Source organism: Macaca nemestrina, chromosome X (genome assembly GCF_043159975.1).
Source record: "Macaca nemestrina isolate mMacNem1 chromosome X, mMacNem.hap1, whole genome shotgun sequence".
In the NCBI taxonomy this organism is placed as follows: Eukaryota; Metazoa; Chordata; class Mammalia; order Primates; family Cercopithecidae; genus Macaca; species Macaca nemestrina.
In genome coordinates, this window is record NC_092145.1 from 131166737 (window position 1) to 131193182 (window position 26446).

Genomic DNA, 26446 nt, shown 5'->3' on the forward strand with positions numbered 1-26446 from the left:
TGTATTGCCAAATCAAATTTTTACAGAACATTATTTTATGTGGCTCAATGCCTTTGTGTAATTGGGGGAAATTTTCCAGTTATTTCAGACCAAAATATACATTGCATATGCCATATTAGTTGTATGACTCGTGATGATTGCATAAATTTTCCACTGAATGTATGACATCTATATTTAGTCAGACTAATTGTTTTATACTATTCTACTATAGAAGTATCCCTTAAATCTCTGCTATTTAGACTATAGGGGTTAATCTTTGACTATGGAAAGATAATCTGAAATTTTATGACTTTTAAATACCACATATACTGCGTCCCCACCCACCACTTCACTAGTCTGCATAGCTTAAGGTCAAAATTACTGTGGCAATGTTGGCAATATGAGTAAAGGACTAGCCACTTTTTAAATTGTGTATGTGTAGTCTCTCATCTTTCAGCAAATTTTAAGATGCTCTTTACAAAAGGTGAGAAAAGACACACAACTCTTAAACTTATTAGTGAACAACAAAGGAACTGCATATTTAGAAGCTGATGTCACACATGAGTACTAAGGAAAAAAAGGGTTTTTTTGGAGACTTCGGGTCAAACTCCCCTAATACCACTCCCCCTTGAGGCAATCATCAGGGCTTACCTCAGAATATGCCTGTGGAAGTCAGGCAAACCACAGGGTGGTTTGAGATGTAAGGGTGGTTAAGGATGAGAAATACTCCAACAATTAAAAAAAGAGAAAAAGAAAATTCATTCCACAGTAACAGAAACCAGCAGGACTAATATTTGTGTTCCGTTTAACATAGTCTAGGACTGAAAATCAAGCAAGGGACATGTATAAAACAGTTCCCTTGATGTTCTGAATCCACAATTTCACATGATCAAGAATCAGAAGTAAGTCTTACTTAGGAAAGAGCATTGCTGTTTTGGAAAAATCTTTTTTAAAATTGTTAAAGGTTTGCTTCTTGTTTTATTTCTAACAGTTTTTGAATTCATCTTCAGTCTGTCATGAAGGCTCAAATTCTGTGTACTGACATTTGTGGATCAAGTTACAAAGAGGCCCAGCTTCTAAAGTCCTACTTCCAGTGAGTTGGATAAAGCAAATGTTACATAAGGATTCTTTAAACTATGGATAAAATATTCTGGAGGAATGTTCATAGCATCCATACTTTATTTTTTGAGTATATTCAATAACAAAAAGTTCTTTTATGGTACAAACAAGCTTAAAATTATGTTCAAATCTGGAATATCAGTAAACATCAATGATGGTGATAGGAAACTCGGAGGTTCAATTATTCTGTTTAAGTTTAAAGTTTCATCTGGTTTTAGAAGAAAGTTACTTTAATATTGTATTTCTGGTGTCATAAAATTTCCTCATATGTTATTTCTTTAAAATGTTTATGTTTATACATGAAAAAGATTAGAATATGGAAAAAATTATGTCCATTAAACAGAACATTCCATGAAAAACTAGTATATGATTTTATCCTGGAAAAAAAAGCAAACCTTTTTCCTTTTGTTTGGGGACATTTTGAATTACTAATGTGAAGAATCCTGAAAAGAAGGTTCAAGGTAATTTAGTTCCTGAAATTATCAACCCAGACCATAATAGACTTGAAAATATTGTCCATGTAAATAAAATATAAACATAAACAGAACAGCTTATTACAGTGGATTATCAATACAAATATTAACTAGAATTTACTAAAGCCATTGGTTAAAAAACATTTAATGACCAGTATAACTTGCTGTATTATTCTAGGAAGGCAAAGCTAAACTGTATCATGCCCATGTAAGTTTTCTATCCAATTTGCTCCAGAATATAAGGCACAATTAATTTGTTAATAGGAAATAGAACCACCCGCAGTCCATACCTTGTACCAAAGGATTTCAGGTTCTCTGGTTGGCAGTAGAAAATCCTCTATGTCACGGCACGAAATTTCCTTGCTTTTGCTAAGTTCAGCTTTTTCAAAATACTTCATCTTGGAATTATAGCAGAGTCCAGTGTCATTTTCACCCACTGTTAGCGAGATGGATACTTTCATACAGTAAGTGGAGTTTCTGTAACAAAGCAGAATAAATATGGTGACCTGGAGTGAACAAAAAGCAAGTGTTGCCAAGGCACTGTATTCAATTCACTTAAAAGAGAAGCAAAAACTTCATTGTTTAACTAATTTTATGGTATCTTGACTTAATCCACAGGGTTCTCTCTTGCTACCCAACTAAACAATACTTGGTCTTGTGAAGGTTAAATGTATATTTGTTTTTATTTGCCAGAGAAAATGTTTTGTTTTACATTCAGGTTCAGTTTTAAAATGTTTAATAGATATTTTGTACCTAGAAAAAAAATAAAGGAAGATTTAGGTCAAGAATAAAGTCAAGCCTGGGCTTATGCTAAAATTAACAAATTCAATAGAAGTAGAAAACTATAACTGGCCTATTAATCACAGCGAGGTACAGGAATAATGGGGCATGCTCTTACAATATTGGTTGTCTTGCTAAGAAGAGTAGTTACTGAGTCTGGGCAGAACACATTCTTGGATAAAAGTATTGCAAAGTTACTATCTTTATCGACCCGTATCTATTTGGGTTAGGACCTGGAGTCCAGGTTGTCAGAGCAAAGCATTCTACTGTGTTACATAAGAACAACCTCATCCTGATAGACAGATTCTACAGAATCCAGTCATTAAATAAGCATCTCTTTTTTTCTTCCTGGTACATAAATCAAGTTTATATCTTGGAATAAGTGAGGCTATAAACCTTTTGTAAGGGTTGGGACCAAATGAAGTTTTTTCAGTAAATTGCACTACTTCTACTTATTTTTTAAGTCTCAGGACATTCAATGAACACTGATAATGCATCAGGCATGGTGTTGACTAATGAGAAGAAAGAGAGGAATAAAATATTGAATTCAAAGTTTGCTTTAGAACTTCCCATTTGGTAAATAAGTGCCCAACTGCTTAGTCATGTACTTGGCCATCAAATTCCTGTATTTGAGTCCCACTGCTTACCATCTCTACAACACTGGGCAATTTATTTAACTCCTTTGAGTCTCAGGTGGGGTAGAGAGACAGCACCTGTCTGAGCATTAAAAAGGATACTGGATAGAATTCTGCTTGGCCTGTCATAGGTGCTCAGTGATACTAGTTCCTCTTCGCATCATGAACAACATCTCCTAAGTCCTCCTCCTTATTCAGCTAACACTTTGACATTTAAGCAGCTCCCTTATTTAGATTCTTGCTTTTGTTTAATGCTAATATGACACAGTGAGAATGTCCAGAAGATGGGTAGGCTATTAGGCTTAATATCTGGTAACAAAGAATATTTCCACAAAATTGGATGGTTCTTTATTGAATGTAGACATCTCTAGCTTCCTATAATACCTAGCCTACAAGTAGATGTAAGATACTTAATAGGTGAAATAATTAGCCATTAAACAAAGTTAGTCAGAAGTTTGAAAAAAGTCCTGAGCATGCGTGTTTCAGGAATTTTGCTAGAAGAAGGCATATTCCCTGTCCTGAGGCCCTCACAATCCAGGGAAGAGACAAGCAAATAAACAGCTGAAATTCAACATGATAATTTCTATAAAGAGCTATGAACTACCACAGTGGTATCAAAGAAAGAAACAAGAAAGCTCCATAAATGATGATATTTGAACTATCTTAGAGACTGAATAAGACTTTTGCAATTTTAAGAAGGGTTATCTGAGGTAACGGTTTGCACAAAGCCTGGAAGGATAAAACAACTTGCTGTGTCTAAGTAATTGCAAATAATGTGGAGTGACTGGAGTATAAAGGACTTGAGACTGGATAGATGCACAGAAGCAAGACTGAAAGTCACATAAGCCACTTAAAAGAGTTTAAACTTTATGTTGAGGAATGATGAACTTTGGATCTTGGAAAGGATTTTCTGATTATAATGAGAAAAATGGGTTTGACTGTAAGGAAGAATAAATGCAATGGGACAAATTAGAAAGCAACTGCATTCATTCAGAAACAAATGGCAGCCCCAATGAAAACAACACACATTGGGACACAAAAGAGGGATCACGTTCAAAATATATTTAAGACACTGAATCAATATAACAGTGAGGAAGCAAAGGAAAGAGAGAGGCATCCAAGATGATCAAGAATTTTTCTCAGTTGAGTATATGAAAGGTAGAATCAATCTTTCAGCATAAAAAACACTGAAAAAGAAACAGATTTGAGAGAAAAGAGTGTGTTAAATTTTAGCTTGAGCTTCACATCCAAATGAAAAAGATACCCTCTTTGGGTTTGCCAGCAATACTGCTCATGCATTATTTATTAATTTTACTCCAGTACTGACTGGCGCATGCTCTTTCCAGGCTCATTATAAGATCATTTTTTCAGAAAAAAAAATTATCTAAATTAACCTATTAACTGTTTTAGGGCACATTCAAATGTGCCTTAAGAAGATACTTAGGTTTTAGAATAATACAGATTTGTAGAACACAGAATTTTTAAAAAAACAAAACAAAATTAAAAAAAACAAAAAAACCAGAAAAGCCTTTTAAAGAAGTAAATCTGTGCATTATAATTTTGAAACTTCCACATAAATCGTTTAGACACAAGAGTCTGAGATTTCCTTTCTCCTCAAACTATTGATTACTTTTGTTTGTCTGTTGTACTGTATCTCTTTGTGTGGAATACCAGACATTCATATACAGAGAGAGAGGGAGAGAGAGGCAGGGTCAACTGTAGAGCAAGACTCCAAAGCCCAACCTCATGGGTTCAATCTCAATCACTCATTCAAGCTCTATCACTCATTATTTTTGAAAACTAGGGAAAGTTACTTGGCTCATTTGGCTTCCATTTCCTTATTAGGATAAGGTGAAAGTAATACCAATGATGCCATAGGCTGCTGTGGAAAATGAATACAATAAAACCCATAAAGAACTTAGAACATTGCCTGTCTTCCAGTGAACACTCAGTAAGTGTTAGATCTTATTATCAGCACCGCCTCCTTCATTCCCAGTTTCTTTATATTTCCATTTTGCAGTACAGTCACACAGTGTTTGTTTAACAAATTAGAACATACTGCCATGATGAGGCCTTCAGTTCTTTGGTGTCTAATTAGTGTGAAGCTTAAAAGTCCAGATAAGTCCTTATACTTTTCATTTGAAATATATGAGTGGGTTGAATAAGAATGACTAAAGTTGAAGTAAATATGGACTCCCCACCACAGCCATCACCTCTTTTTCTTCTTTAAATACAAATGTCCCCTAATCTTCAGAAAATGGCTCCAGATGAACATCACTTAGGTATTCTTATTTTCCTAACTTTTATTCTTCAGCTCTGTGAGATGAGTGCTGATTTACAAATGTCTGGTAATGTCTGGAACTCCAGACTCTCCAGGATGGCACTATTTTCAAATTACTTTCGATGTTTAATACTTGTTTACTGTTTCTGTTCATCAGTAGGTGATTTAAAAAGCTAAAAATAAACTAGTATCCAACGAATGCTACAGTCCCATTTACTGAGACGAGCTAACAGGAAACAAGCAACTTGTGACACATTAATAAACATATGATACCCCTGAGGGGAATTTACACACTCTCAAAGCAAAGAGTGCATTCCGCCATCATCAAACTTGCGACATGACTGCTATGGTTCTCTGCTGTCAGGGAAATAACGTGGAATGGGGTAAATGGGGTAAAGAGAATGCTCCTAAAGGACTTATGGTAAAACCATTAGCACATATTTACTCAGCTTTTACTGTTTATAACAGATGGGTTGTAGTCTAGGCAAAAACTTAAGTCATGATTGCTGGTTTCAATGTTTATAAAATGACTAGAGAGACAGGACATGCATGCAGGCAGAGAAAACAGAGTTATTTACAGTCAAGAGTCAATACCCCACTATCCTTTCTAGTGAAGAAAGAATATTAGTATAGACTTTTAAATAAAGATCCAGTTGTCTCTGGCAAGGGTGACGCTGAGGTCCCCACCAGGTACACACACAACATATTGTAGAAACAACTAACATAAAGTTACTTATTTCAATGTCTTAACATTACAGCAAAGGGATCCAAGGCTGAAAGAAGTCAATGAATTTCTCTAATTCTATTATCTAATTAGTGGTAGAAATAGGGTTAGAACTCACATCTCCTAACTTCTAATTCACTGGTCTCTTCTATATGCTAAGGGAGGTAATTGGTGCTGGGTTAGCATACATAGACTCTATATACCTATGGATGATCATAGATATATAGATATATACATACCATTGTTTAAGATAAAAGAAAGTTACCTACCCTTAACCCTTCGTTTTACTTTATTTTACACTCTAAAATAAATGTCTTCTGGACATTAAGGGCTTACATTTTCAAATTTTCTTCAGGACTTTAATGACACAAGTTTTCAAAAAAAATCCATGATCTAACTTGATTTTTTTGAAAATTTAGGTCCTTAAAGTCCCCAAAACCTGATAAGTGATATAAGGGAGCAGGTGACCTGAAATATTATTGTTTCTTCATATTTTTCTACTATATAAAAGCTATATGTATGTATTTGTGTGTATATATACTATATATATTTACTTCTGAGGCACTGGCTTTGAGTCCCGCCTTACAAAGAAGAAAAAAAAAATCTGATTCAGTGAAAATATTGGGAATTCCCAAATACTTTTGAACACAATTAAGAAATCAATATAAGACACAAAAATAAATTCAAAATAATTACTTCCATTCAGATTCCAGAAGTCAGTAGAGCACCGTGAACTCCTCCACAGGTTTCTCAGTACTGTTGTACTTTGAAATAGAAGACAATTCAGTATTGATATGCATGGGAGCTATCAGATTTTTTTTTGTTTTTTGGAGATGGAATTTCGCTCTTGTTGCCCAGGCTGGAGTGCAATAGTGCGATCTCAGCTCACTGAAACCTCCGCCTACTGGATTCAAGCGATTCTCCAGCCTCAGCCTCCAGAGTAGCTGGGATTACAGGCACATGCTACCACTCCAGGATAATTTTTGTATTTTTTGTAGAGACAGGGTTTCACCATGTTGGTCAGCTAGTCTCAAACTCCTGATCTCAGCTGATCTACCTGCCTCAGCCTCCCAAAGTGCTGGGATTACAGGCGTGAGCCACTGTGCCTGGCCGCTATCAGAGATTTTAAAATTCATTTTAAAAGGATGACTACATTGCATAACTATAGATCAAAGTGCAGAAATTTGGGTAGTGCAGGAAGAATGTAAAAAAGGAAAATATGTGTGGAAAGGGAAATTTTGCATATAACTGATTCACTGATAAAGGATATTAAAAACCGTGTTATGTGATAACCTTAGTATAGCACAGTTTTAATTATTCTGTAATCACACGCCCTATGCACGGTAATGTGTAGTGTTTGGTATCCCTCTCTTGCTCTAGCAGAATTACCAGTGGCATGACTGTAAAATGTATCCTCTAACAGGATCACTAAACACATGACCTGTGTATTCTGCTAATTCTCAAGTCCCTGAGGGAAATAACATTTTTATAATGTTTGGCAATCTTTTCCTACTTCATGAAGTAGTGTGTAAGAAAGCCAGGGATTTGATGAACGTTTTTAAAGGATTAAGTTGTTCTATGCCTCTGCGTTTTATATGGTCTACTCTAACATTCATTGGTCATTTTTCAAGTCATGATATTTCCTTTTGGTAAGAATGAAGGCACATAATATTTTTCAAGTGTCATAAGCCTTTGGCACTGAGAAGCAGCACAGAGTGGCAGCAGATCTGAAGGTTCAGTTACTACAGACCTGAGCAGAAGTGAACTGTGTGGAAGGCAGCTTCTCAACCAGAAATTTGACCATCGTGTCTAATCATTAGTTGTAAACAGAAAGTGTTAGGAATGAAAAAGTGTCAAGGTTAGATTGTGGAAGGGGCATCTTAGAGCTTTTTAAACCTTAAATATACTTTGATAGTTTATCTCTAATCTTAAAGCATTCAATTTTTTTCCCTTTTTTATTGTTCTGTCAGTCTTTATGGTAATGCCTGAAGCTATGCATGTGATCCTCTCTCATATCTTATCTTTCTTAAACACACTGTGTTTGTAGCTACTGACACTAAATGAGAGATTTGTTGGGATTAGTTTTTCTTTTCAGAAGAGCTCTGGAGGACCTATTGATTTAACCCTGGTTGAAATCAGCCCTTGGTGAAAAGATTGGAATGAGACCATCAAGCAGATGCTTAAAACCTAAAAACGCCAGTTTACTGCCTTCTCATTTGAAATTCTTTTTTAAACATTTTCTTGAACTGGTAAATTGAACTCCACCTACAGTGTTTCGCTAACTGTAAATTCAAGATAATTGTCTTCTCTTTTTTGGTAAAAAGTGATCAATACAATTTTCCTATTTTTATTTCTCTAACCTATTATTCCTGGAATATTAGAGTTGAGAAGGCCTAGGCATATAAAATTCGAGTCCAGTATTTCTGTCTGAGTAATTCTTGGGAATGAACATTTTCAGACTTCACCTCTGTAGATTCCAAGAGTAAGGGAAAATATAAGAGGGAGAAGAAGTAAAAACCATGTCAGTGAGGGAAACTGAGGCCCAGGTCATGGGTTCAAGATTACACACATTACATATAATTTCTTCAGGGCCTATGGCTGATTTCTTCGATCTTTATGCGTTTTAACCTTTTTTTTTTTGAGACGGAGTCTTGCTCTGTAGCCCAGGCTGGAGTGCAGTGGTGCAAGCTTGGCTCACTGCTACCTCCACCTCCCCGGTTCAGGAGATTCTCCTGCCTCAGTCTCCTGAGTAGCTGGGACTACAGGCGTCTGCCACCACGCCCAGCTAATTTTTTGTATTTTTAATAGAGACGGGCTTCCACTGTGTTAGCCAGGCTGGTCTTGATCTCCTGACTTCGTGATCCGCCCACCTCGACCTCCCAAAGTGCTGGAATTACAGGCGTGAGCCACTGCGCCTGCCCCCATTTTAACATTTTTATTTTCTTCCTAACAGTCACAATTTTTTTTTTTTTTTTTTTTTTTTTTTTTTTTTTTGAGATGGAGTCTTGTTTGAACTGTCGCCCAGGCTGAGTGCAGTGCGCGATCTTGGCTCACTGCAACCTCTGCCTCCCGGGTTCACACCATTCTCCTCCCTCAGCCTCCTGAGTAGCTAGGACTACAGGCACCCACCAACATGCCCGGCTATTTTTTTTTTTGTATTTTTTGTATTTTTTGTATTTTTAGTACAGACGGGGTTTCACCGTGTTAGCCAGGATGGTCTCCATCTCCTGACTTCGTGATCCACCTGCCTCGGCCTCCCAAAATGCTGCGATTACAGGCGTAAGCCACTGTGCCCGGCCCACAATCACAATTTTTAATTACAGAATTTTTCCTCATTTTGCTACATCCACTATTAATATGTATGCTTCTCATAATATGTAAAATATGGAAGTAAGCTGTATGCTGTTTGAATTCTTAGAGGCACATTATTTTTTAACTGAGGTAAAATTCATGCAACATAAAATGAACCATTTACTATTTTGAAGTTTATAATTAAATGGCATTTAATACATTGATAATGTTTTGAAACGCTCACCTCTATCTAGTTCTAAAACTAGAAAACCTAGTACCCATTAGCAATTACTCTTCTCTCTTCTCTCCCTACAATAACTGGAAACCACCCATCTGCTTTCTGTCTCTATGGATCTGCTTATTCTGGATATTTCATATAAATGTCATCATATAAATGTAGCCTTTGGTGTCTGGCTTCTTTTACTTAGCATAATGTTTTCAGGGTTCATCCACGCTGTAGTATGCATCAGTACTTCATTCCTTCCTTTTGGCTGAACATTAGCCCATTGTGTGATATACCACTTTCCATGTATCCAATCATAAGCTTATTGGACATTTGGGTTTGTTTTCACATTTTAGCTACTGTGAATAATGCTGCTATGAACATGCATGTACAAATATTTAAGTCCCTGCTTTTAATTCTTTTGGGTATATATGTAGAATTTGAATTGCTGGGTCATATGGTTTAACTTTTTGAGGGACCAGGAATATTTCCTTTGTTAATCTCTTAAACTCTTTCTCCTTTTCTGAACATTTCAGTTTCTGTTGACACATGGATAGGAATTCAATAAAGGAATTTGTTCAGTGATGACCTGTTGAGGCTAAAGACTTCAAAGGTCTAATGATCTCCTTAAGTGCCTGGTACAGGATCAGGCATTTAGGAGGTACTCTCAATATATAATATATTAAATAAATAAATGAATGAACTATTATCTAATAGCTACAAAGTTCTGACTGCTTTTTTTTTGGCTTAACCTTTCTAAACAATTCCCACCTAAACCCAACCATACTAGTTTTTTGATACCTTTCATTTTCTTGAGTTTTGAAATAACACATACTTCTTTTTCTTTCTTTTTCTTTTTTTTCTTTCCAGACACAGTCTTGCTGTTTCGCCCAGGCTGGAGTGCAGTGGCATGATTTCGGCTCACTGCAACCTCCACCTCCTACGTTCAAGCGATTATCGTGCCTCAGCCTCCCGAATAGCTGGGACTACAGGCGCCTGCCACCAAGCCTGGCTAATTTTTGTATTTTTAGTAGAGGCAGGGTTGCACCATGTTGGCTAGGCTGGTCTCAAACTCCTGACCTCAAAAGATCTACTCACCTTGGCCTCCCGAAGTGCTGGGAGTACAGACGTGAGCCACTGCGCCCAGCCATAAATAACACGTATTACTTGATAGCATATACAGCAAACAGACGTGTCTTCCATGCCCACAAATAATTAAAATAGAGTTGTAAAGATGCTCTGCACTGAATAGCTACACACAATCACCTGATGCTCTCCTTATTTCATCCAACACACAACAGGCCTTCTTCTAACCATAGTTGACATTCTTGATGTGAAAGACAAGGGATAGGGAAGATAAATGTGTGAGTCACATTTGGGTAAGTTGCACATCACTTTTTGTTCTCCCAGCTTTACAAAGGCAGCTTTTTCTGAGGTGTTCATAATATTTACCAAGACTCATGATCAGAGTTTCATATAAAAAGTGACATCTTTGAACTCAGCACATTTAGAAATGGGTCCATATTCTGAAGACACAGACAGAACAGAACAGACTATCTGCATCTGGACAAACAAGATATTCTTCATCTATAAAAGGTCTAGAGAAAAGGAAACGCAAGCCAGAGTGCTCCCTGAAGAAGAGAATCACAAGCACTTCCCTCAAATTACATGTTCATAGCACCTGCTTGATGCTCTAATTTGAAGACACCACATGAGATTTTACTTGACTTTCTTCACCACTTCCTAATTTCATATTTTTTAACTCCTTCATCCCCTTTTCACCTCCTCTTCCCCTGTCATGGTTTGAGATAATTTCATTCTATGTATATGCAGCATGTCATCCCTTAAACTTCCAGTTCAAAAAGGATGTTGTTTCATAAGAACAAAATAAAACAAAAAGAAAGCACTAAGCCCAGCAATGGCCTTGCAATATAAGAAAAGAATAAATATATGATATCATTTATTAAAGAATTGAATACAATTCTTACTGACTGAGCATTTAAAATTCATTCACGGCTGGGCAGTGTGGTTCACGTCTCTAATCCCAGCACTTTGGGAGGCTCATGTTCAAGGAGTTCAAGACCAGCCTGGGCAACATGGCGAAACTCCACCTCTACAAAAAAATAGAAAAATTAGCCAGACGTGGTAGTGTGTGCCTGTAGTCCCAGATACTTGGGAGGCTGAGGTGGGAGGATCACCTGAGCCTTGGAGGCAGAGGTTGCAGTGAGCCAAGATCACACCACTGCACTCCAGCCTGGGTGACAGAGTGAGATCTTGTCTCAAAAAAGAAAAAAAAAAAATTTCACTCAGTCAGCACAACACATTCAATGAGCAATGGCTATATCCTGGACTGGCCGGGGATAAAGCAGTGAATAAACAGGGTACTTGATTTTATGGAGTTTATATCCTACTGAGAGGCAAATTTGGGAAGGAGGAAACATTGTATAGAAACCTTTGCCTTTCAATACCAGCTCACACACACTGGGATGGGTATTATCCGAAAATAAAAAGTGTAGGCCAGGCACGGTGGCTCACACCTATAATCCCAGCACTTTGGGAGGCCAAGGCAGGTGGATCACGAGGTCAGGAGTTCAAGATCAGCCTGGCCAAGATGGTGAAACCCCGTCTCTACTAAACACACAAACATTAACCAGGCCTGGTGGTGGGCGCCTGTAATCCCAGCTACTCAGGAGGCTGAGGCAAAGAATTACTTGAACCTGGGAGGCTGAAGTTGCAGTGAGCCAATATCGTGCCACTGCACTCCAGCCTGGGCAACAGAGTGAGATTCTGCCTCAAAAAATAATAATCAAAAAAAAATTTTTTTTAAAAAGTGTGTTGGGGGATGGACAACAAGTATTGGCAAGGAGTAGAGAAATTAGAACCCTTGTGTATTACTGGTAGAATGTAAACTCGTGCAGCCACTGTAGAAAACAGTTTTGCAGTTCCTCAAAATGTTAAATATAGAATATCCAACAATACCTCTCCTAGGTATACACACAAAATAACTGAAAAAAAAATTTGTACACCAATACTCGTAGCAGCATTACTCGCAATAGCCAAAAGGTAGAAAATATTCAAATGTCCATCAACAAATGAAAAGATTAAAAAGTGTGGTGTGTATATATATATACATAATAGGAATGTTATTCAGCCTTAAAAAGCAATGACTTTCTGATACATGATACAACATGGATGAAACCTGAGAACATTAGGCTAAGTGAAATCACTCAGTCACAAAAGGATAAATATTGTATGATTAAACTTATCTGAGGTTCCTAGGATAAGTAAATTCATAGAAACAGAAAGTAGAGTAGAGGTTACCAGGAGCTGGTGGGAGGAAGGAATGGGAAGTTAGTGTTTCATGGGTAAAGAATTTCTTTTTCTTTTTTTCTTTTTTTTTTTTGAGACGGAGTCTCGCTCTGTCACCCAGGCTGGAGTGCAAATGGCACGATCTTGGCTCGCCGCAACCTCCGCCTCCCAGGTTCAAATGATTCTCCTGATTCTCCTGCCTCAGCCTTCCGAGTAGCTGGGATTACATATGCCCGCCACCACGCCCACCTAATTTTGTATTTTTAGTAGAGATGGGGTTTCTCCATGTTGTTAAGGCTGGTGTCGAACTCCTGACCTAAGGTGATTCACCCGCCTCGGCCTCCCAAAGTGCTGGGATTACAGGCGTGAGCCACCGCACCCATGGGTAAAGAATTTCTATTTTAGATGATGGAAAATTTTGGAAATAGATAGTGGTAATGGTTGCACAACATTCTGAATGTAATCAATGCCACTAGTTTTATAATTAAAAATGATTCAAATGATCAATTGCGTGGTATTTTACTACAACTTAAAAAAATTAGAATGGTATACTTTAAGTGGGTGAAATATACGATATATGAATTATATTTCATTTAAGCCATCATTTCAAAAAGATTTAATGCATTATCTCATTTCATTGCCCTCTATGTAATCTCATTTAACCCTCTCACTCTAAATTCCATTTCTATGTTGTGTCTCCTTTATTTGTATCTCCAGCTCTGAACTCTAGATTTATATATTCAAATATCTATTTGCTATGCCTTTTTGAAATCTTAAAAAGTTACTTCATTTATTTGTGACATATACTACATCATCCATCCAATTGCTCAAGCAAAATAGCTGAACGTCCTTTGAAACATCACGGGCTTACTCCAATGGAACTAGCGGGAGTTGAATGAGGGAGTTCCATAAACTCAATAGTTAGATAATATTTCAATGCAACATTTAACAATTAAATTAATGCAAAAATAATCCACAAGAAGAATACATCTCATATTTTTTTATGCACTCAGTTTTATATTTATAGTTATCTTCTCAGTTATCACTAACTGGTCTTTTCTTTGCCTTCTTTCTTTATATTGGTATATATTTTCTCCTCCATAACATTGTAAGAGTCTTGCATGAGGGGGTCGTATCTGCCTTAACACTTTATCCCATACATAGTTTCTCAATTTCCCAGTTTCTCCTCACAAATGGCGCTGGTGATGAATTTTTACAAGAGGGGATCTATCCTTTCAGTTTCTGGGTTCTGGTAACACCACTTCCTTCTTCTCTTTGTCCCTTCATATATAGGGGTGGTAGTAGTTTCCTAATGTCACTAACGTCTGGGTCATTTCAGCTCTTCTAGCATACTGATATCCTGTATCCCACGTTACATTTCTTCTACTGAACTATCTGGAATGAATTTGCTTTAACTGACTAGGTCCTGGCCAATACAGTAGCTTAGGGAACAAATAGTCTAAGTGTTTAATCCACATTTTATCTAAATTCCTAGAGGTCTCCCATGAGGTAAAAGAAAAAGATAAATTATATAGGTGTACATTTGCAAATATTACAAATAACACTGTTGAAACATAGTAAATGTAATAAGTTAAGGTACTTTTCCAGCTTCCTTTCTATGATTAAAGCCTCTTATTTATGTATCTAAAACCAAAAACAGGAAAAAAGGAAAAAGCGGAATTAAACTGTGAATTAATAGAATTTAAAAGCAGAGTTGGGTTTTTGGGGGAGGTAACTTTTTTATTCTATATGATTTAGACACATTTCACAGTTGGTTTCCTTTCCATTCCTTTATATACAATTATAATATCACTTCAAGTTCATGCAATTTTCCGATATTTCTTGCTAGAATGGAAAGCCATTTATCTGAATTACCTATTATTCATTAAAATAACGAATGGTTTGAATACCAGCAACCTAATAACTTTACTCGGCAATAACTGGTCATTTTTGGAAAAAGAAAATGGCCTAATGACTTCTATTTTTTTGGTAAACATAAACATGCTCAGAATATGACATTATATTAAGGATTCACGCCAACAGAGACAATACAGAAATAAAAAACTTTACATTTCAGTTGTCAGAATGTAATACTATAGAGTTATGTTAGAGGTATGATTAAAAGTGTTAGAAGTAAAACACAAGTGGGTCCAATCTTTATCCAAATGTGACAGTGAATATAAGAAGAGAATATTTTCACAGGGAGAGGAATTTATTTGCAAGTTGTGTGACTAGGAACAAGTAACATCTTCCTTGAACGTCAGCACCAGATCATAGAACTCTAAGGATACTTAATCTCATAGAGTTATTGTGAGAAGTAAATAGCATCCTGGTGTGAATGTATTTTGTAATGGACAAACTGCTACACAATAGGTATTATTCCTGTTACTGTTATTTGCAGTAATGGACTGGGACTCAGATTATGGTCAACTTCACTATATTTCTTGTATCTTCTCAGGCTCAGTGTTGTTGCACATACCCTTCATTATTCAAAATATATCAGCACTGACTAAATATGAAATTTATATCAAGGTCACCACTTTTTGAAGCTTAATCTGCTTTCCAGCAGCACCTCATAAAAGGGATAAATCACATAACTCTTCCTATTTAATCTCCTTATCCTACTGTGAATGCAGCTCTCTTCCTTTTTCTGTTCTCCAGATCCAACTTTTTCATTTTTATAGAAAGATTCAGTATGAATAGAACACCCTTTCTGTGAGAGAAGTCTCAAACATTTGAAATTCAGTTAATCTTGTCTCATAGTATTGCCTGAAAGAGCTGCAGTTGACAGAGGCATCAAGTGGAAGGCATTCCTAGATGCAGGAGTACAGAGATAAATACATAAATACATGAATGAATGAATGAATGAATGAATGAATGAATGAATAAATAAATAAATAAATAAAGCAGCAATGAGGGCTTATCTGTTATTAGCTCTGCTCTCTTTTCTGAGTTTCAGACGGATGAAACACCAAGGGGATTCTAGGACTAGATAGCTAAATATCTGTGGATGTCAACAACTGTATACATGGAACAGAGATTTTGAAATTCACTATTTTTAGAAGTATAGGTCATATGAAAAACACTGATTCCCTAGCCGTAGGGGAGGTGGAATAATGACACTGGAGGTTTTGCAACAGTCAGCTGTCAAAACTCCTTTTCTGTCAATACTATAAGATTATTTCTCATGTTCTTCTCATAGGAAACAACTGTAACAAAAAATTGAAATGGCTTTACTGTGTCCATGATTTTCAGTTAAAATATCTGCCTCTTCCTTAAAAGTACATTATGATAATAGCAAGAAAATAGAGAACATGTATGTATTATTGCCGTTTTACCCAATTATATTCAGTCTTATCTAAATGTCAAGTTTTCCGAAATTATTCATCACATGCATATGAAGAATATCTCAATGATTAACTAGACATCATTTCCTTCGGTGCTTTCCTAAAGCTCCAATTTATGCAACAGCATTGTAATCATGCCCACTCTCAAAACCCTTATGTTCACTAGCCTATTAAATACAACTGTAACTGACTACCTTGGTGGATAATTTACAAAACCTATTACAATGCTTCTGGCTTTCTTTCACTAATATGGATTTATTTGGAATCAAAATTATATGAAGTATTGCTGTATAATTTCACTTTGTAGTTACTGATGTCACTATCTACCATTTATTATGTCTATAATGTACAAAGCACATAAGGTGAGTAAATATATATATATTTTGTACCAGTCTTGCTCTGTCACCCAGGCCGGAGTGCAGTGGCACAATCATGGTCACTATAGCCTCGACCTTCTGGGTTCAAGCGAACCTCCTGTGTCAGTCTCCTGAGTAGTTGGGACTGCAGGAATGTGCCACCACATCTGGATAAGTTTTTTTATTTTCTGTAGAGGCAGTGTCTCTCCAGGTCACCCAGACTGTTATTGAACTCCTGGGCTCAAGAGATCCTCCTGCCTCAGTGTCCCGAGTAGCTGGGACTACAGGTGCATGCCAGCATGTCCAGCTAAATTTTTTTAAATTTTATTTTTGGTAGAGATGAGGTCTCCCTCTGTTGCTCAGGCTGGTCTCTAATTCCAGGGATCCAGCAATCCTCCCACTTCGGCCTCCCAAAGTGCTAGGGTTATAGGGATGTGCTACCTCACCCAGCCAACTCATTAATTTGAATAGTGGCTTTGGGTATGTTACTTTTTCATTTATCACATAAAAATCTCCATGGAAGCTTATGTCATTTCCAAAAATTTCAAAATTACATTATTGATGACATCATTATTTATGCTGTATTTACCTGGTCTATTATTGCATTTTTGAGAGATTTTACATAAAGCTATTAATTTTTTTGTATGCATGTGTGTGTCCTCTATTTCAACCTGTAACTTACTTCTTTCTAAAAATTAATAACAACTCTTCAGGGTAGTCTAAGCAACCCTCTTTACTTTCTCAACACAGACTTATCTGTGTTTCTACTATGTTCTGATTTTTCTCCACTATTTCTCAGAAAATGTTGTTACTAAGGCTATCAAAAACCTAATTTTCAACAATTACATGGTTTCAATAGTTTCACTGGCTCAACAGTTATCTGGCTTGAGCACTCTATGGCATTTAATACTATTTACTCCCATTCTTCTTGAAATTTTATTAGTAAGCCTATTCCTGATTGTTCTGTGCCTCTATTCATTCTCTTCTTTCTTTATAAATGCTAGAATTTCCCTAGGATTTTGTCCTGGCTATCCATTTCCTCTTGAGTGCTCTCATGTTACCAAGTGATACTCGGACTGTAGTAGTGCTGCCCCACTGATGAGTAACACTAGGCGCAGGTGGTGTACAAATTATTTTTAAAAGGTTTAAAAAGTAGTAGATTTTTTAATGAGACTATAGGCCAGTGGTGAGAAATTCCCATTTACGCACCCCAGCCACCCTAAAAAACCTGAAGGCAAATCCTATTCCTAGTTTCTTTGTTATCCATAGGAATTGGACTAATAAAAGCACTCAACAATGGCTAGGTGCAGTGGCTCACACCTGTAATCCCAGCACTTTGGGAGGCTGAGGTGGGTGGATTACCTGAGGTCAGGAGTTCGAGACCAGCCTTACCAACATGGAGACACCCCATCTCTACTAAAAATACAAAATTAGCAGTGCATGGCGACGCATGCCAGTAATCCCAGTTACTCGGGAGGCTGAGGCAGAAGAATCACTTGAACCCGGGAGGCAGAGGTTGTGGTGAGCCGAGATCATGTCATTGCACTCCAGCCTGGGCAACAAGAGCAAAACTGCATCTCAAAAACAAACAAAATAACATAAAATAAACCCTCAACAGTATTTCAGGGTGTCTGTTTCCCCACACTATTAGCTAACATGATAAGCTATGAAATGTTCTGATCTTCAGTAATCTAGTAGGAAAAAAAAAAAATGGTCTTTTAGAACAAAATTCTGTCATTCATGGTAACATGAATGAGCCTGGAGTACATTAAGTGAAATAGGTCAGGCACGGAAAGACAAATATCCCTTATATTTGTCTTACTCACATTTGGAAGCTAAAAAATACATCTCATAGAAGTAAAGAGTAGAATAGTGGTGACCAGAGGCAGGGAAGGGTAGGGAAGGGAGAGGGATAGCCAAAGGATGGTTAACAGATAAAAAAATACAGTGAGGAAGTGGGACAAGATGGCTTACCAGACACAGCTAGAAAGCACTGTTCCCACCAAGAGGGACCAAAATGTTAAGTAAAGCAACATAATTTGAATATATCTTTGAAGAGAAAAATGCCAAGAGTGGATGGAAATGTGATGCAGGCACTGAGGCTGAAGAGAGAGAAATCTGGGAACCGTGTACAGGGTACCTGAACGTTACGGCTAGTGTTCGGCTCCAAATGGCTCCTGGGAAAGGGGTGAGTAAAGAAACTGTGGGACTGCCCACTCTCACTGTGAACCTCTGGGATCCTAGCTACAGGGGATTCCTGTAGACATTTGAGCTGACAGGGGAATCTACCCAGAGAGTAGGCAGAGATAAGGCTTCAGCCAGTGCAAAGCCAGGAGCCTTTCTGCGTGGAAGAGCTGCAGCAGGGCATGACCTTAGGTAAGTGCCCAACCCACAGGGCTCCCCATTTTCCTCTGAGAATCTCTAGACCCAACTGACTGCCAGGCCAGGAGAAAGGAGGGCTGGCTTTCCTACAGGACTAGGGTATGTTTACTTTGCAGGCTCTCCTGCCCACAAGCCCTTCCCAGAGCCTCTGCCTGGGTACCCCCCTTCCCCACACAGGAATGTGTACATGGCACAGCCTATGCTGTCCAGCCTGGATGCTTGGCTCCACCTGAGTATGTTCCCAGCAGCCTGGAAGCACTTCAGACTTCCCAGTGCACCCAGAACCCAACCCGAACGTCAAGAGGATGGAGCTGCGAGCCAGTCCTGGTGCCCCAGGGCTGTGGTGCACAGTTTGGGAATGCTACACTGAGATCTGTATGCGACACTCTAGCGGGGAAGGAGCCCACTCTCACAGCACTGACAGGGGTGAAACACATGGGATCATGGACTGGCATGGGAGCGAGGCATGCCTCCCTCTGCATGGCCAGTCCAGAAAGGGAGTAGCCTATCTCCATGTTATGGCCTCTGCCCAAGGGAGACACATGGCCCAGAACAGCTAACAAAATAAATGTGGGCATGGTGGAAGTAATCAGAGGGGTTTCCTAAGACCCAGGAGCAGGCCTGGTGAGGAAGAAATCTCTTCCCCCTACACCACAAAGCATGACTGCAAACGCAAGGAAATACACAGGAGCTGCACAGCTGAGTAAGAGCCTATCTACTGACCATTATTCCCATATACCATCTACAGAATTGCAGCCCAAACTACAGCACCAAAAATATTTTGCGAATATATCCCCCTGTGAAACAAACCATGGGCAAGAATTGAGCCATAGATAAAGACATTATGCAGAGCCTTGACCCTCAGAAAACATGCAGAAACAAAGACAACCAACTATACCTAACTTACACCACAGACGGAAGAACACTAGTCCTCCCAGATGAGAAAGAATCAGTGCAGTAACTGTGGCAACTTAAAAAGCCAGAGTATCCTCTTACTTCCAAATGAGCAAACCAGCTCCCCAGCAATGCTTCTTAAAAAGTCTGACATGACTAAAATGACAGACATAAAATTCAGAACCTAGCTGGCAAGGAAGCTCATTGAGATTCAGGAGACAGTTGAAACTCAATCCAAGGAATCCAATGAATCAAGCAAAATCATGCAAGAACTGAAAGATAAAATAACCGTTTTAAGAAAAAATCACACTCAACTTCTAGAGCTGAAAAATTACTAGATGAATTTTATAATAAACTCAGAAGTATTACTAGCAGAATAGACCAAACTGAGAAAAGAATCTCAGAGCTCAAAGACTTGATCTTTGAATCAACCCAATCAGACAAAAATAAAGAAAAAATAATAATTTTAAAAATGAAAAAAAAAAAAAACACCTCAAAGAAATAGGGGATTATGTGCAGTGGCCAAATCTATGAACCATATGGCATTCCTGAGAGAGAAGGAAAGAGAATAAGTAGCTTAAAAATATATTTGAGGATATAATTCACAAAAAATTTCTTAATCTCACTAGAGAAGTTGACATGTAAATTCAGGAAATACAAGGAACTCCGGCTACATACTATACAAGATGACCATCCCCAAGGCACATAGTCATCAGATTCACAAAGGTCAATGCCTCATAAGAGGTCATTAAGGGACTGCTAAACATGAAATTGAAAGAACAACACTTGCTACGACAAAAAACACACTTAAGTACATAGCCCACAGACACTAAAAAGCAACTATGCAATCAGGTCTACATAATAACCAGCTAACAACATGATGACAGGATCAAAATCTCATCTATCAATACTAACCCCAAATGTAAATAGGCTAAATGTCCCACTTAAAAGACATGGAGTGGCAAGCTGGATACAAATAAAAGACTCAATCATCTTCCGTTTTCAGGAGACCCATCTTTACTATAATGACACCCACAGACTCAAAGTAAAGGGATTGAGAAAGAGCTACCATGCAAACAGAAAACAAAAGAGAGTGGGAGTCATCATTCTTATATTAGATAAAACAGATTGTAAACCAATAACAATAAACAAGAACAAAGAAGGGCATTACATAATGATAACAGTTACACTCCAACAAGAAGCCTTCATTATCCTTAATATATATGCACCCAACATTGGAGCACCCAGATTCATAAAACATGTTCTTCTTGACCTACAGAAAGACTGAGATAGCTACACAATGATAATGGGAGATGTCAATACCCACTGACAGCAGGGTGATAAACAGATCATCAAGGCTTATACTTCACACTCAACCAATTGAACCTAATAGACATCTACAGAACACTCCATCCAACAACCATAGATTATACATTCTTCTCATCTATACATGAAGCATATTCTAAGATAAACCACATGCTTAGTCATAAAGCAAGTCTCAGTAAATTCAAAACAATCAACATCATGTCAAGCACACCCTCAGACCACAGTACAATAAAAATAGAAATCAGTATCAAGAAGGTCTCTCAAAACTACACAAATAAGCAGGGCACAGTGGCTGACACCTATAATCCTAGCACTTTCGGAGGCCAAAGTGGTGGAATGGTTGAGCCCAGGAGTTCAAGAACAGCCTGGGTGACATGGTGAAACCCCATCTCTACAAAAAAATGCAAAAAAATTAGTCAGCAATGGTGGTGTGCACCTGTAGTTCCAGCTATTTGGGTGGCTGGGGTGTGAGGTTCACCCGAGCCTGGGGAGATTGAGGCTGCAGTGAGCCATGATCATGCCACTGCACTCCAGCCTGATCAATGGAATGAGACACTTTCTAAAAAAAAAAAAACTATACAAATACACAAAAATTAAACAACTTACCCGTGAATAATTCCTGGATGAACACTGAAATGAAGGCAGAAACCAAAATATATTTTGAAATTAATGAAAATCGGGATATATCTTATCAAAATCTCCAGAATGCAGCTAAAGCAGTGTTAAGAGGAAAGTTTATAGTGATAAACACCTTCATCAAGAAGTTAGAAAGATCTCAAATTAACAATCTAACTTTGTACCTAAATGAACTAGGAAATAAAAGAACAAACCAACCCTAAAACTAGCAGAAGAAAATAAATAACTAAAATTAGAGAAAACTGTATGAAACTAAGATGCAAAAATCCATTCAATAGATCAATAAAACTGAGTTACTTTTTTGAAAGAATAAACAAGATCGATAGACCACTAGTTTAATTAACAAAGAAAAAAACAGAAGACCCAAATAAGTACAATCAGAAATGACAAAGATGACATTACAACTAACTCCACAGAAATATAAAAGATCCTCAGAGACTACTATGAACAACTCTATGCAAACAAATTAGAAAATCTACAGGAAGTGGATAAATTCCTGAAAACACACAATCTCCCAAGACTGAATCAAGAAGAGATGAAACCCTGAATAGACAAATACCAACTTCTGAAATTGAATCAGAAAAAAAAAAAAAAAAAAAAAAAACAGCGACCCACCAGAAAAAGTCCTGGATCAGATGGATTCACAGTCAAATTTTACCAGATATAGAAAGAAGAACTGGTACCAATCTTACTAGAACTATTTCAAAAAGTCACGGAGGAAGGTCTCCTCCCTAACTCATTCTATGAAGGTTATGAAGGTAGCATCAGCCTGCTACCAAAACGAGGCAGAGACATGACAAAAAAAGAAAACTTTAGGCCTATATCACTGATGAAAATAGATGTAAAAATTCTCAACAAAATACTACCAAACTGTATCCAGCAGCACATTAAAAAGTTATCTCAGTCAGGCATTGTGGCTTAAACCTTTAATCACAGGACTTTGGGAGGCTGAGGAGAGAAGACTGCCCGAGGCCAGCAGTTTGAGACTACCCTGGGCAGCAAAGAGACCTCGTCAAAACAAAAAAATTAAAAATTAAAAAAAGAGACCTCGTCACAACAAAACATTAAAAACTGTTGTAAAAAATGAAAAATTTAAAAGTTAACTCACCATAATCAAGTTTGCTTTGTTCCTGGGATGCAAGGTGTTTCAAAATACAAAAATCAATAAATCCAATTCACCACATAAAGATAAGTAAAAACAAAAACCATATGATCACCTCACTGAACTGGAAAAAGGTTTTGATAAAATCCAAAATCTATTCATGATTAAAACAACAACAACAATAAAGAACTAGGCACTGAAGGAACATACCTCAAAGTAATGAGAGCCATTTATGACAAACCTATAGCCAACATCACACTGAATGGGCAAAAGATGGCACCATTCCCCATGAAAACTGTAACAAGACAAGGATACCCATTCTGACCACTCCTATTCAATATAGTACTAGAAGTCCTAGCCCAGAGTAAACAGGCAAGAGAAAGAAGCAAAAGGCATCCAAAGAGGAAAATAAGAATTCAAACTCTCTCTCTTTTCTAATGATATAATTCTATACCTAGAAAATCCAAAAGACTCAGCCAAAAGGCTCCTGGAACTGATAAACAACTTCAGTAAAGTTTCAGGATAGAAAGTCAATGTACGAAACTCAGTAGCATTTCTATACATCAATAACATCCAAGCTGGGAATCAGATCAACAACATAATCCCATTTACAGTAGTAACAAAAAAATACCTAGGAATATATTTAACCAAAGTGGTGAAAGATCTCTACAAGAAGAACTAAAAAGCATTGCTAAAGGAACTAAGAGATGACACAAATAAATGCAAAACATTCCATGCTAATGGACTGGAAGAATCAATATTGTTAAAGTAGCCATATTGCCCAAAGCAATTCGCATACTCAATGCTATTTCTATCAAACTACAAGTGTCATTTTTCACAGAATTAGAAAAACTATTCTAAAATCCATGTGGAGCCAAAACAGAGACTGAATAGCTAAAGCAATCCTAAGTAAAAAGAACAAAGACAGAGTCATCACACTACCTGACTTTGAAATATACTATAAGGCTAAAGTAACCAAAACAGCATGTATCAGTACAAACAAAGACACATAGACCAATGGAATAGAACAGAAAACTCAGAAATAAAATATAGTATTCCATGGTGCATATGTACCCATTTTCTTTATCCAATCCACCAGTGATGGGCACCTAAGTTGATTCTATGTCTTTACTATTGTGAATAGCATGATGATGAACATATAAGTGCATGTGTCTTATTGGTAGAATGATTTGTTTTCCTTTGGGTGTATACCAAATAATGGGATTGCTGGACTGAATGGTAGCTCTGTTTTATGTTCTTTGAGAAATCTGTAAGTTCTTTGAGAAATCTATAAAAATACTATATTTTATTTCTGAGTTTTCTCTTCTATTCCATTGGTCTATGTGTGCTGCACACCTACAACAATCTGATCTTTGATGGGGCTAACAAAAGCAATGGGGAAAGGACTTCCTATTCAATAAATGGTGCTGGGATAACTGGCTAGCCATATGCAGAATAATGAAACTGGACCCTTACCTTTCACCATATGCAAAAATTAAACCCAGATGGATTAAATATTTAAATGTAAGACCTCAAACTATGAAAATTCTAAAAGAAAACCTAGGAAACAGCCTTCTCAACATGGGCATTGGCAAATAATTTTTGGCAAAGTCTTGAAAAGCAATTACAACAAACCAAAAATTGACAAGTGAGACCTAATTAAAGAGCTTTGCACAGCAACATAAACTAACAACAGAGTAAACAAACAACCTAGAGAATGAGAAAATATTTACAACTATGCATTTGATGGAAGTCTAATATTCAGAATCTATAAGAAACTTAAATCAATAAGCAAAAAACAAACAACTCAATTAAACATGGGCAAAGGATATGAACAGACATTTCTCAAAGGAAGACGTACAAGCAACCAACAAACATGAATAAATGCTCATCAGCACTAATTATTGGAGAAATGCAAATCAAAGCCACAGTGAAATACCACCTCACACCAGTCAGAATGGCTGTTATAAAAATGTCAAAAAAATAACATGTTGATGAGGCTCTGGAGAAAAGAGAAGTCTTACGCACTTTCGGTGGGAATGTAAATTAGTTTAGCTGCTGTGGAAAGCAGCTTGGAGATTTCTCAAAGAACATAAAACAGAGCTACCATTCAATCCATCAATCTCATTATTTGGTATATACCCAAAGGAAAATAAATCATTCTACCAAAAAGAGACATGCTCTTATATGTTCATCACCATGCTATTCACAATAGTAAAGATGTGGAATCAACTTAGGTGCCCATCAGTGGTGGATTGGATAAAGAAAATGGGTACATATGCACCACGGAATACTATGCAGCCATTGAAAAGAATGAAATCATGTCTTTTGTAGCAGCACGGACGCAGCTAGAGGCTAATATCCTAAGCGAACTAATGAAGAAACAGAAAATCAAATACCAAATGTTCTCATTTATAAGTGGGAGCTAAATATTGAGCACACATGGACATAAACATGGGAACAACAGACACTGTGGATTACTCAAGGGAAAGGGAAGGAGAGGGTGTGCTTTGAAAAACTACCTATTGGGTACTATGCTCACTTACGTGGGTGAGGGGATCCATACCTCACATCTTAGCATCACACAACATACCCATGTAATAAATATGCACATGCACCCCCTGTATCTAAGTTTAGTTTTTTAAAAAGTACATTTAGGGCCAGGCACCGTGGCTCACGCTTGCAATCCTAGCACTTTGGGAGGCTGAGGCGGGTGGATCACCTGAAATCAGGAGTTTGAGACCAGCCTGGCCATTGTGGTGAAACCACGTCTCTACTAAAGATACAAAAATTAGCTGGGCATAGTGTCAGGGTCCTGTAATTCCAGCTACTCGGGAGGCTGAGACAGGAGAATCCCTTAAACCTGGGAGACGGAGTTTGCAGTGAGCCAAGATTGCGCCTCTGCACTCCAGCCTGGGCGACAGTGTAAGACTCTGTCTCAAAAAAAAAAAAGTACATTTAGATAGAGAGGAGAAATAAGTTCTAGTGATCTATTGTACTACAGAATAAGTATAATTAAAAATAATTTATTGTATATTTTCAAATAGCTAGAAGAGCAGATTTTGAATGCTGCCAACACAGGAAATGATTTTAATTGTTTTTAAATAGATGTTATACTTAAATAAGCCATTGCAAAGTTGGAAAGACAGCATGAATCAGAAATTTTTAAAACTCTAAATAAAAAAGGACAAACAACAACCTATACAACATAAACTAGCCAAACGCAGGAGAGACAGGGAAGAAATAAGGAGCACATGACAAGGAGTCTGAGGTAGGGAGAATTTCTGAAATGATCAGCCTATAAAAAACAACAGGTGAATACAGGCTCAATGAAATAATGCTGCAAGAGATACTCTACATCTTGTCTGTATTAGGGTCTGGAGCTGTCTCACTGTCCACTTTCTCCTGAGGTAAGCGATATGATTTCGCTGTGTTCCGGCCCAAATCTGGAATTGTAATAATCCCTTGAATTGTAATAATCTGCACGTGTCAAGGGTGGGGCCAGGTGGAGATACTTGAATCATGGGGTCAGTTTCCCCCACATTGCCTGGTCTCCTCCAACTCCTCAAAAACAATCCCAGTCTCCCAG

At 37.5% G+C, this 26446-nt stretch overlaps 1 protein-coding gene across 3 annotated transcripts in view; it reads right to left on the bottom strand.

Annotated features, from left to right (window-relative positions):
• The window catches only part of LOC105490366 (interleukin 1 receptor accessory protein like 1), a 1633350-nt gene that overhangs the window by 581137 nt on the left and 1025767 nt on the right, over positions 1 to 26446 (bottom strand). For all 3 annotated transcript variants that reach the window (XM_071089317.1, XM_071089318.1, XM_071089319.1), the window contains exon 4: positions 1862 to 2048. In XM_071089317.1, coding sequence (XP_070945418.1) covers positions 1862 to 2048 — 187 coding nt within the window. The remainder of the gene's footprint in view (positions 1 to 1861; positions 2049 to 26446) is intronic.